Source organism: Hemicordylus capensis, chromosome 4 (genome assembly GCF_027244095.1).
Source record: "Hemicordylus capensis ecotype Gifberg chromosome 4, rHemCap1.1.pri, whole genome shotgun sequence".
NCBI classification, from domain to species: Eukaryota; Metazoa; Chordata; class Lepidosauria; order Squamata; family Cordylidae; genus Hemicordylus; species Hemicordylus capensis.
In genome coordinates, this window is record NC_069660.1 from 120,790,975 (window position 1) to 120,804,305 (window position 13,331).

General features: G+C 42.4%; 1 protein-coding gene across 5 annotated transcripts in view; it reads left to right on the top strand.

The window, feature by feature from the left end:
- The window catches only part of HS2ST1 (heparan sulfate 2-O-sulfotransferase 1), a 157,933-nt gene that overhangs the window by 129,480 nt on the left and 15,122 nt on the right, over nt 1-13,331 (top strand). For all 5 annotated transcript variants that reach the window (XR_008306030.1, XM_053244923.1, XM_053244926.1 and 2 more), the window contains 2 exons: nt 1,161-1,399; nt 11,447-11,532. Coding sequence is in view for 4 of the 5 variants with exons in the window: in XM_053244923.1 (XP_053100898.1) it covers nt 1,161-1,399; nt 11,447-11,532 (325 nt within the window). In the remaining variant the exon portion in view is untranslated. The remainder of the gene's footprint in view (nt 1-1,160; nt 1,400-11,446; nt 11,533-13,331) is intronic.

Genomic DNA, 13,331 nt, shown 5'->3' on the forward strand with positions numbered 1-13,331 from the left:
TTGGTTGCATATGTTCAGCTATGCCTGTGTTTCTTGCATTCCAAACAGGTCTCTGTTGACTAGGCCTCTCTTTGGTACTGTGCTGTATCCAAAGCCTATATGTGCCGGCAGGGGGTGGGGAGCTAAAGGGAAAATGAATACAGAAAGGACACATTTCCTGTTCTTCCTACTCCAACATGCCCCTAATGTTGGAGTTCCAGTTCACTGCTTTCATTTCTGTTATAAAATAAGGGGGGAAGTTGCATGCAAGTTGCGCGTGCGCACACACAGCTATCATTCATACCTTGTGAGGTGTTAGGGTGGTCACGAAAAGAAGAGATCTGCATTCAATTTTAATCAAGTTGAATTTGAGTTGATGGCTAAGTGTCAGTAATAGCAGTAGCAAAGCAGTCCAAGCATTCAGTCCAGACAGAAGTAACAAGCCCAGCATACCAGGAAAAAGTGCATTATGCTACTCCTGCCCATGCTTTGGAAGACGGTCAGTTAGGAATTACGTGGAGAAATGTTGTGGATTTGGGCTGAAGTGGAGCTGAAGCATCCCTGTTTCTAGTGCCCATTTTAAGGAGTGCAATTGCGCATCCTGCTCCTTTCCTTTCTTTTGGGTACATTTTTGTATTCAGGTTTGGCACTTTGCACCTTAATGATGATCATGCTGTAAGCTGCTTCTGCCTTTATTCTTATCAGAGTTGCAATTAATATATCTAATTGGATTTTGCAAAGCCATTCATTGTAATATCATACACAAGGGAGTGGGCTTAATTAAAATAAGCACAACATCCATTTTATCTAAACTTCAGTTCCTCTTTGCAGTTAATTGACTAAACTCTGAATGGTCAGTAGCTAATGTTCTGTAAAATTCATATTATGTACTGTATCATTTCATCTATCTATCATTACAATGTGCTAGAAGTTTTATAGCAATTATTTTCGGATGAGTTATTTAAAAAAATATTTTTGTGGGGAAGTCTTTTAAAAGAAACTTTTTTCCCTATTCCTGTTAACGCTAGGTGGAATTTTCAGTGTAAATTCCCAGACAGTGCATATTATTTTCCAGATACTTGAGAGGTTTAAATTCCATTTTAATCAATTCTGTGACTAAATGGAAGGCTGATTGATCTCTTCAGATAACTTGTGTGCTCTCTTTTTTCCCCCTTCTCCAGAGAGGGCTATTGCAAAACATGAAGTCAGAGAAATTGAGCAGCGCCATACGATAGATGGTTCTCGGTCAGATGTGGTTCTGGATGAAGACGATGATGTGGTGATTATTTATAATCGAGTACCTAAAACTGCAAGCACGTCCTTTACAAACATTGCCTATGATCTTTGTGCAAGGAACAAGTATCATGTTCTGCATATCAACACAACCAAAAATAATCCTGTTATGTCTCTACAAGATCAGGTAGGTTATGTCTGTTAAGATGTATTCTTTCACCTCCATAATAGCTTTAATTATATATAGTGTTTTGTTATGTTGGTGATAAAGTTAAATTAAAAAGTGTTGTGTGAAAGGAAACATCTCAAAGTCCCATCAGAGAGCAAGAAGATATTAGATTCAAAGAAAACAATTTTATTAGAACCTTACAGAGCAGAAGTCTTGCAATCAGTGTTATATTAAATGAGCCTTAGTTAAGTTTAAACTTGAATTTGCATAAAAGTAAATGATACCTTTCCTCTAATTTTTGGTTAAAGTATGCAAGTGTCTGTTTCACAATAAGCTTGAGTGATCTCTTGGTTCATTAAGGCCAAACTTCCAGTCTTCCTTCTAATCCTTCCTCTCCTGATAAACTGAATGTCCCCATTTGATTGGGTGCAGTGCCTTGGCTTTCTTTTGATGGCTTCCTCTCCTTTTCTACTTCCTCAGTCTATCACCAAATTAATCTTCTTCCTTCTTCCTATAAAACATTGTGAGAGCACCTCTAGTTCATGTCATCATCTCCCACCTTGATTACTGCACTCTTCTTCTCTCCAGTCTTCAGTTGTCATATTTCAGCCTTCTCACCTGTTTCATTCAGACATGATGCCCTGTCATCAGCTTTCTCCTTCCCTTTCTTCTTTGTTCTGTTAATCTTGGGGGTGGGGTGGAGAGTATTTACCTCTGTCCTGCAGAATCATTGCTGATACTCTGACGCATATCCAAGGACAACTTCCTGGGTTAACAACATTGTTAGTGTCGAAGCTCCTACAATTATTTGGAGCATAGTTTGCCTGTGAACCCAACTGATGGCAGAATCTAGATATGCAATGAAGTCTGGCCATGAAAGCTATATACCAATAATTCTTTAGAATTTTATTCTTTGGCTATAAAACCCATATTTTCTGTTTTGCTGAGACCATACTGGCTTGTCTGGTTTCTTTTTCTTTGATCCTTAGAGACCTGTTGAAGTTCCCATCTGCCCAGAAAATGGAAATCTTTACCAATCATTTTCTACTCTTTCCTTGCAGGATTTCTTCTTCTCCAACAGAGTACATTTTTGATCTCTTTCAATTCCACAAAGCTCATCTGAGCTTAAAATGTAAACAGCTTAAACATACCAGAAGTTCAAAAATAGCTTTTCAGTTATTTTTTTGGAAGTGCGAGGGGAAATGCTTGTATAGAAACTTGTTCCCTTTTTTTTTTTTTTGCCTGTAAGTTAAATTCCAGTGATTACCTTCAATATGAAATGTTAAATGACTGCCTTACTGGGTTTTTTGGTAAAGTAGAGTGTCTAGTATTCACAGGGCTGAACATGATTTTGAATAGTTTAATATGCAACTAATAGATATTCACTGTTTGCTGCTGACCTCTTCCATGAAAGGCCTTTAAAGGAATTGCCCATCAAATGAGAAGAAGTTGTTACTTAGATCATATCAAAACCTATGAAATAATGGGCAAAAGTATTGAAACCAAAGAGAGCAGCTGTCTCCCTCAATTAAGATGTGTTTGGCTTCAAAAATTAATGGTCATTATGATGGCAGTGTGAAACCTTCATGGACTCTGTGCAGTCACATCAACGTGATCTACACCTGCACAGAGCAACTTTGAACACATCTAGAGTTTTAGCTGGGTAATTGTGCAGTTTCATTTGCTCTGCTCAGGATCACTTTCCTGGGATCTCCTAAAATCTGTCTTGATGCACTTCAAGGCATACAGGGAGGTGGTGGGAAGGCAGCACACTTTGTTATAAGATACTAGTCTTGCAGACTGTGTCTACATACTCTGTGTCTGCAGTTGAGGGCTGGTTATGTGTGAGTGCAGTAAAAATAAATCTCTACAAGGTAGAAATAAATATGGTTAACAGGGTTATCTGTGACCTATGAGAACTGGAGACTTGGTTGTAGACTTTTAATTTCGCCTTGGTCATCTAGTTGGTTTGTGCTTGTGGGTTGTAGTAGCCGCTAGAACGTCTTTTAGCAATTCTTGTCCATTGAGAAGGTTTCAGTTTGTTCTAACCAACTCAAATTTAGCAAACCAATTTGTAGCTTAGAAATTGTTGTTGTTCCACTTTTAATTGAAGCCAAATTGTTAAACCTGGATTAAATAGAAAGAGCTTCAACGTTCTTAAGTGTTAAGATCTGCAGGTGAATTTTGGAATAGTTTGGGGGGTATTTAAAGATTCTAGAGGGAAAATCCCTTTCATGCTGCATTGTATCTTCACTTATGGAACACTGTGGTAAGCATTACATGGCCAATTTGTGGGAAAGCCTATAGGTGCTCCTGCCTCACATGGGGTTAGACTCCATTCCATTTGGTTCCTAACAAGTTAGTTACTTTTTAAAAATTCCAGTGTTAAGATAGTGGAGGACCAATCATCTGTTTTCTTTCTGCAAAGGTAGAAGATATCGGCCATTGAAAGCTAGGGTAAAATTATTTTAATAAACTGACCCTTGGTAAAGATTCTCTTGTCCCCAAAGAACACCTTCTCTCAGTCCCCAGTTGGTAATGCAATATAATCCTCAGTGTCTCTACTGTGAAGTAGGGATGTGCACGGAACCGGTTCAGAGGCCCTTTATGGGCCTCCGAACCGGTTTGAATGGTGGCCAGGGAGTGCATCTTTAAGGGTGGGGGAGGGTGCACTTATCACTCCCTCTGCTTTCCCCCCACCGGCGCACCATTTTCTTAAAAGTCCATTGGGGTGGCAGCGTACCTCCTTGCTGCCCCATTGCCCCCTTTTCCAGAAGTATCCGATGTGCCTGCAACAGGGCAGCAGGGAGTTACGTTGCCACCCCAATGGACTTTAAGAAAATGGAGCACTGCCTTCAAGCCACCCCCGCCCAGTTCCGTGCACATCCCTACTGTGAAGGTGCATGTGGAATTTGCAACTCGGCTTTCTTGATGGCTTAACTACTATATATTTTCAGACAAGATATGTGAAAAGCACATCATTAAGATTCAACCCTAATATAACACTCTCAGGGGCGTAACTATAATAAGGCAAGGGGAGACAGTTGTCTGGGGGCCCACTGCTTGCGGGGGTAGAGGCCAAGTCACATGACTGACTCCCCCAGCCATGCACCCGCCCGGGCTTCCTTCAGTTGTATTCATCCTCCGAAATTGTGAGTGTTAAGACCTGGAGCTACCAGAACAGCATGTCTTTCTCTAGGACCATTAAATGACTTGCATTGTCCACAATTCACAAAACCTTAAAAAAAAATTTTTTTAGGATGATGTTCTATTGTGACAAAGCTTTTTGTTACCACTATTCAGCCTCATTTAAGATTTCTTTACTTCATGAGCTGAGCTTCAGTGAGCGGGGGGGGCCCCATTTTAAAATCTTGTCTCTGGGCCCACTCCAACCTTGCTACGCCCCTGAATACTCTGATTTCCTTGGAAAACTGTTGCTACCCAGAAATGTAAGGCTGTTGAACGTAGAGGATTTTGACCATACACAATCACCTGTCTAGGCTTTTGGGGGGGGAGGGTTTGGGGGGGGTTGAAGGGAGCAACCACAAGCATGCAGATGAGAGAATATTCCAGAACTGATGAACGTTCCTCTGTGAGGAGCAGATTCTGTACTCCATTTGTAATTTGATTCAGACTCCTACTATGTTTGATTATTGTGTATCTTGCCTTGGCATTTTTGAAATGGAAAATTAAAAAATATACACCTGTTTTGCTTGTTTATATTCCCATCCCAACTTGCATACCACAGTGAGCCAGCTACTAACGTTTATTGTTACAAATGACTAGTAAATTTCTGCCTCTTCAGAAAACCATGTAAACATCTCACTGTTGAAGAACTCTCCATTGTAAACTGTCTTGCCTTTACAAGTAAACATCAATAGAATATTGGCTTCTTCAGAAAAGTACAAAGATGCAGCTTATGCCAAATACTCAACAACACATTTGGCAAATAATACTAAAGCCATCTTGTCAGCTTCAGTAGGAAATAGCAGTGTATCACCACCACTTAACTTCACAATGCACTTATCACAGTTCATTGTGTCCTATTTTGCTTATTCATAACTTACACATCATGCTGTTTGGGAAGCTTACTTAGATGTATATGTCTACAGTGTTGAGTTATAACCCATGAAATATATAACATACTTCAGAAGTACCATTTCCCCCTGTGCTAGAGCTCATCATCAATGGGTTGTGGACTGAGACAGAACTGTGAATTTGTAGAGTACTTCCTGCCACTGGGAGGCACTCATACCATGATTCTTCACTCGTTACCACTCCCAGATGGCAGAAGCGACAGACGCCCTCGCTTCGATACGGGACAATCCCGGAACCAAACTGGGCTCCCCAACGGGTTCAACACCCTTGGCCTAGGACTCTTTGACTCCTTGAGAGTCCAAATATGAGAGCAATACTAGCTCCCAGGACTCTGAAGTGGCTTCCCGGCGGTCATGCCCACTCAACATACAGTCAGATTCTAAGCCTGTTTCCCCATTGGAGGACTTCAAACAGTACTTCACACACGTGGCCTGCATGGCTTTGGCCGTTCGCATGAGCTTCGGTATGCAGCAGAAGGGAGAGCTGGACCCCTTGTTCAGCTTTATCGATTTGGTGACTAAGATACCAGCCACTTTGCCCCTGAACTCGGCATTGTTGGGGGTCATGCGGGGTCATTGGGAAAAGCCAGCAACTCTTTCCCAACTTAATAGGAGCTTAGAGAACTTTTACAGAGTGCAACTACAGGATGATACAGCCTTTCTGAAGAATCATCCCACCCCAAATTCGATCATCGTGGAGGCGTCCCTGCAAAGGACAAGGGGTCACAGCCTATCGGCACTGAGTGATAAGGAAGGCAGAAAATTGGACTCCTTCGGGAGGAGGCTTTACTCGGCCTCAGCCCTCCACTTGAGGGTGGCCAATTATCAGGCTTATAATGTCTCATATAACCACTTTTTGTGGGAGAAAATGGGTCCTTTCCTGGATCTCCTGTCTCAGAACAAGCGGGATCTGGCGAAAGCATTTCTCTGTAAAACTGCCGCCCTGTAACCAGAAGGTTGCAAGTTCGATCCTGACCAGGGGCTCAAGGTTGACTCAGCCTTCCATCCTTCCGAGGTCGGTAAAATGAGTACCCAGAATGTTGGGGGCAATATGCTAAATCATTGTAAACCGCTTAGAGAGCTCCGGCTATAGAGCGGTATATAAATGTAAGTGCTATTGCTATTGCTATTGCTAAGATATTCAGGTGGCCAAACAGGAGCTCTATTCGGCGCGGCATTGGGTGGAATGCATGACTAAGGTGATGGCCACATCCGTGGCGTTCAGATGACAAGCTTGGCTGTGTTTGTCTGGCCTGAACTACGAGGCCCGTGCTAGAGTCGAGGACTTGCCCTTTCAGGGCTCTAGCCTTTTTGCAAAGCAGATGGATGACATGCTCCAGAAAGTTCAGAACCTGAGGAGCACAGCGTGATCCATGTCATACTCGTCATCAGCCAGCAAACCACAGAAAACTGCCAAGTGGTCTCCTTGTCATCCACAGAAGACCCCTTCTGAACAACAGTCTCCATCCGAACATTCCTTTCATGTCAACAAGTTCCAGCAGAGATACAAGTCTGGCCTCCAGCCTAGTAAGCTGGCCTTTCAGAAACAGCGCCGAACACCTTCCAAAAGAAACAATTACTCGAGGTGCTTCCATGCCCTCCTGGCCCCGTTCTCAGTGAGTTGGGACAGAGTGACCACGGACCAGTGGGTCCTTACGATCATATGTTTGGGCTATGCTAGAAGGGTGAGTGAATTACAGACCCTGAAGGTTGATCATACCTTCAGTTGCACAAAGACAAGGTTGTGCTCAGGCCAGATGTCCAGTTTCTTCCTAAAGTGGTATCTATGTTTCACTGTTTGTCCCCACCAACGTTACCTGTGTTTTTCCAAAATCCTTCCTCGGATGTAGAGCGAAGGTTACATTGTTTGGATGTTAGAAGGGCATTGTCCTTCTGTGTCCAGCAGTCTGCTGAGTGGAGGAAAACTCCTTCCTTGTTCGTTCTTTATGATTGGCCTCGTAAAGGTCGTCAAGTTTCGGCCCAGATCCTGTCTAGATGGATAGTTTCCACAGTTGAACTGTGCTGTCAATTGGCTCATAAACTGCTGCCTGCTACCATTAAGGCGCACTCAGTGTGGCGGCCTCTGTTGCCTTTGATCATGCGGTTCCATTGGACACTATTTGCCAGGCAGCTACCTGGGCTTCACCCCATTCGCTTATCCATCATTATGCTATTGATGCCAGAGCACGGTATGATTCTGTAGTTGGCTGGAGTGTCCTGCAGTCAATTTTCAGTGGATGTACTTGTTTTTCAAATAAATATTTCTTGTAGATTATATATTGCTTCTGTTTCTTTCCTCCTCCTTGGGTGCTAGCTTGTTATGTGCCCATTAGTGTAAAAGGCAGAGACCATGTCGAAGAACTACAGGTTGCTTACCTGTAACTTTGGTTCTTCTAGTCATCATCTGTCCTTTTACACACCTTTCTGTCCTTCCCACGGGATCTACTGAAGCTTGACTCTGTGACTGAGGGAATGAGGAGTGGCGCAGCCACATTTAGCAGCTGGGGGCGGGGTTCCCTCCCAAAGCAGGAGAATTGAACTTGTTAGATTCCAACAAGGTCTCTGCACAGGTGCATAGCCTATTTGTGTAAAAGGACAGATGACCACTAGAAGAACCAAAGTTACAGGTAAGCAACCTGTAGTTCTATACTTCCTACAAGCAGGTGTGGACCTCCAGCTCTGCCTGAATACTCTCAAGAGACAAGCCTTAGCTCTTGCCTCTGTACTCAACATCTCAGGCTCAGACGCCTTGTCCCTTCATCCTCATATCTCCCATTTTCTGAAAGGGGCATCGAATCTGGCTCCCGCTCCAATTCAGCGCTTCCCATCTTGGAGCTTGAATAAAGTCCTTAATGCCCTCACCCAGCCTCCATTCAAGCCCTTGTTCTCTATTAGCTTGAAACCTTTCTCTTACAAAGTCCTGTTTTTAGTGGCTGTTACCTCCGCCCACAGAGTCTCAGAACTTGGTGCTCATCTGCCCGCAAATAACTCTGCCTCTTCCAGCCAGACATGGTTGTACTCAGGTTAGACCCAGCTTTCCTTCACATAGGTCAGCTTTCCACCATTCGCAAGACATAGTACTCCCCTCCTTTTGCCTGGCTCCAGTACACCGGAAAGAGAAGATGTGGCACAAACTCGATGTCCGCAGATCAATCCATATATATCTCAACTGCATGACAGAATTCCGCAGATCAGATGCACTCTATGTTGCCTTCCACCCCAGAATGCATCAAGCTCGCTTACAAGATCCTGAACCTTGTGGTCCCAGGTGGAATAACTGTACATTCCAGCCGTAGTGCCTCGGCTGCTTTCTCTACACATGCTCCCCCAGCAGACATCTGTAAAGCAGCGACGTGGTCCTCCATCACCCCATTCATCCAGCACTACAAATTTTCCTCCTTCTCATCCTCCCAGGCTGCCCAGGATGAAGACTGTTACAACAAGTACTGTAGTACACCCCCAACCCACAGTCTTTGTGCTTGGGGCACGTCCCACTGATTATGAGCTCCAGCACAGTGGGGAAAGGAACATTGGTCTTACCATGAAAGGTTCCTTTCCCCTGTGTCTGGAGCTCATTATGCCCACCCGGATGTACTCTTGTTGTTTGTTTTTGCCGTGTTCTGTTACCTACTCGTGAGTCAGGGTGGGATGTCTTTGGACAAAGTGCAGGTGGAGTCAGCTCCTGGGGTAATCAGCGCTAGTTCTACCTCCTTGTCCTGATATCCTCATACACGATGTACTGTGCTAGCTCTGTTTTTTGTTCAGTCCTTTTTTCTGATTAACTGTCAACTATCCAGTAGGCTCTCTCCTCCTCATGCCGCTCTTTGTTATAGTCCCAGAACTGGGGCATTAGCGCCTCCCAGCCGCAGGAAGTACTCTACAAATTCACAGTCCTGTCTCTCAAGCATGCTCAGTCCACAATCCATTGATGATGAACTCCAGAAAAAGAACCCTTCATGGCAAAACCAATGTTCCTTCTCTCTCTCTCTCTCTCTCTCTCTCTCTCAGTCACTCACGCCTTCTGCTTGCAGAAACCATATGTCTATCTGTTTCAGTACAAAGATGCTTCCTGGTGTGTTCAATTTGTGTGTACTTTAGTGTATCAGTTTCAGAAATTCAGCATTAGAGCCCTACAGATGGTGATATTCAGATTTATCAACTCGTCTAACAAAGCCAAATGAACAACCTTTGTCTTGCCTCACTTGGTTAAATTGCGGGTAGATAGCATCTGGTTTGGGCCTCACATTTGTCTTGAGTCATACTGAGACCTTCTGAACAGCATGTCTGCTTCCATTTCTTGTAACAAGCTTTACCTGGATCTCTTTAAGGTCTTGTCTTGTTTGAGGAGTAATCCAATGGCTACCTGTATGATGTTACAAAGCTGTGCATGTGTGCATCTGTTTGCCTTCTCTTAAACAGCTGCGTCAGTGAGACTGCATAGGATAAAGGTTGAAAGCTGAGAGGGAGAAGATGGCAAATCAGCTATGTTTGGGAAGCCTGCAACCTTTTTTCTTGGAGCATCAGAACTGTTCCCCAAGAACTCCATGGGGAAGAACCTTATTGATAGTTTCTTAATATGCACAATTAAAAGTTTCTTTATGCAATTGGCAGCCAGTAGACTAGTACTCCCCTTCTCCTAATACCTATTTGTATGTTTAGAAACTCCAAGCTCTAATTGTCAAATTGGACTAAGCATTTTATTGCAATAAAAGCCCTGCAGTTGTCAAGGAGACTGCTTGCCCTGCAACAGTGGTATTAGAAGACAGGACTTTAGCACCTGAATTAAAAAAATAGATTGCTGGATCACATGTATCTTGTTGGTTGCTTTTGAGCAGCTATACTAATCTATTTACATTATTATAGTGGCTGAGAGCATGTACTGCATATGCTTTGGAAGTTCCTGCTTCAGAATTCAATTATGAGCTCACTGAGTGACTTTTGGGGGTCCCATCTACAATAGATGGATGAGAGTACTAAATCATTTTGTGATGCCTATGCAGCTATTTGGAGAGTCCTTAGCCTGACACACCAGAGAGTCACTAGGTGAACCAAATTAGATGGGTGTCCAGTTATTATAACTGTGTCACTGGGACTAGATCCACCCTAAAATACATTTTTTTTAAAAAAAGCTGCCACCATCTGCAGAGTTACTAGTACAGTGGGACTCTTGTAGTAGTATGAAGGAGATGGTTGTAGGTAGTTAAAGAAAATGTTGGTTCTAACTTATAATACTTGTGTTAGCTGGTATAATAGACAGGTAGGCCGTACCTTACATGCTGCAGAGGATCCATAGCAGGAGGCAGTGGCTGAGTCAGGAAGTGTGTGTGTGCCTGTCTTCCTAGCAGAAGATGCAGCACAGACTTCAGGGAGCATAGTAACCAACTCCAACTGGGGGTCCATAGCAGAAGGCTTTGATGTATATTTATAGGACCTTGCCTGCAAAATAGATACAAGCCCTGCTCTAGGATATTGAGCAGAGGTGAAACATTACCATACTTTTGCCCTTGATGAAAACGTTTTCATAGCTGCATGCGAGTGTACATGCTTTGCACACAAAAGGTCCAGGCTCAATCGGTAGCATCTCCAGGTAGGGCTAGGAAATATTCTCTAGGATTTCAGAGATGCACTGCCAGTCAGGGTAGGTAATACTGATCTAAATGGACCAATAGGCAGACTCAGTATAAGGCAACTTCATGTGTACAAGTCAGGCCTGGATGAAACATCAGCCAGATACAGGCTTATATTTTTTATAAATTAGCCTCTTATTAACTGTTCATTCTACTCACGGCCATAAGATGACTGTTACGGATAAGTGGAAAGCACTCTGAGCTCATATGAAAAATGCTGTAGAAAGTATGAAAAATATTTATGTCAAGAACTACTTGTACATATGTGCTACTAAATAAATTACATGTTATTAGTTTGGAAACCATTCTTTGCTAAATATTGCAGATATCTCCTCTTTCAGGTACGATTTGTGAAGAATGTAACTTCCTGGAAAGAGATGAAACCAGGGTTTTATCATGGACACATATCTTTTTTGGATTTTGCAAAGTAAGTTATACATGAATAAATTCTGTTCATAGCAATTTGATTGTAACATATTTTCTTGTCAGCTGAATTTTCATAGCTCAAGTAGATTACAATGGTAATCTCACTTTAGATTTTACTGCCCTCTAATGGTCAGGTTTAGAAATGGCATTGTATAAATTTTGAACACCCATTTTCTTTTAGTATAGCTATATCGCTTCCACCCTTCAAGTTGTTGACTTTTTATTTGGATGGTTTTGGAATAAACTCTTTCTATTGGACATGCACCTTCTCTTCTTATTGGCATGTCTTAGAGACTAAGGTCTTAGAAATCATACTTCCTGAATTAATGTTTTATCTGCTGTGGGAGGCAACGAGTATATAATTGTTTGTTTGTTTGTTTGTTTACTTTTACTGCAGCCATAGGCCAAACAGAATATATAATTGTGTGTATGCATATGATCTCTCATATGATTTGCTGCTAAGCAAGATTTTTATCAGTTGACTTTTTTTGTTCCGTTGTTAAAAGTATTCTCATGAAATCCTTTATATTTTTCAAATGATACAACTCTGTTGGTGCCACCCCTTCCCCAGGCCTGGGCAGTGACCATCTGCCCTCCCAGAGGCTTGCTCGGTGGTTTTCATTTTTTAAAAAATCCCACGTCCGATGGGCTGGCCTGTTTCTCCTCCACCATACAAGTGGAACAGCTCGAGTTAGGATAATTCTACTAGAGTCTTCAGCGCACCCCCCCCCCCCTTGCTAGCTGCCTCCTTGGTATAAAACACTAGCCAAGATGGATGTGATCCGCTCAGCACACAATTCAGCAGGGCACAAAAATTAAAAAGAACGAAGTGTCCGTTTTTAGTGCTTTTATCTAACAAGCATACCAACCAGTATTTTGAACCTTTTAAGAATTAGCATACCAAATGCAATAATTTGTTGCCCTTTTTAGTAAATATGTTACTTTTAAGGCTGTTGTCGTACTACTTCAGAGAGGATTTCCTTTAAAAAGGAACTTGCTGCTATAGGAGTTGGTTTTCTGTGTTAGTACCTGGATCAGTTAGATTGGTTCCCAACACTTCAAGGGGATGGAGGAAGAACCCCAAAATGAATGTCAATCAGTGTTCTCTCTAATTTTTTTCATCTGTGTGAGGAATAAGTTTTGCTCTGGGCAGCAGTATAAAAGCATTGTGTGCACATGTATTTTCAGAGTGGGGCCTTCATGATTCAGTCTGAGTGGACATAAAAAACCTTTTGTGCATGCACACACCTTAGAGGGAAGACTGATGTCAATTGATATCTGTTCAGGCATACTGTGTTGTAAACAATGGCAACTTTTTATAGCTGAATGTATGTCCCCATGGGGTAGACTATAGGCCAGGCTCTGAATAGTCTAGCAATCCCAAAAGCAGGTGCACTGAATTGCAGGGGTTCATCATGACCATGCACTGTCTGCATTCCACAGGCAATGTTCCTTGTCTGCAAGACAGATCAACAGGGAATCCACATACCCCCAGCATGGTCCTATTTAATTGAACTTTTAAAACATATTTCTTCTTCTCCCATTCTCAGATACTAGCTTACAGCAAAATAGTAAACATCAAGTTACAGTAATTTTTTAAAACAACTTAGCATAAAAAGCATTGTAGAAGAAAATTTTCAAGATTGCAAGAGAGGTAAAAACACATGCCCCATGTCAAAAGATTAATGAAAAAATGATATTGACCTTCTGCTAAAACAGCATAAGGGAAAGAGCCAAATGGATCTCCCATAGGCCAGAAAAGACTTGCTTCCATGTATCTACTAGCCATACTTCAGATGG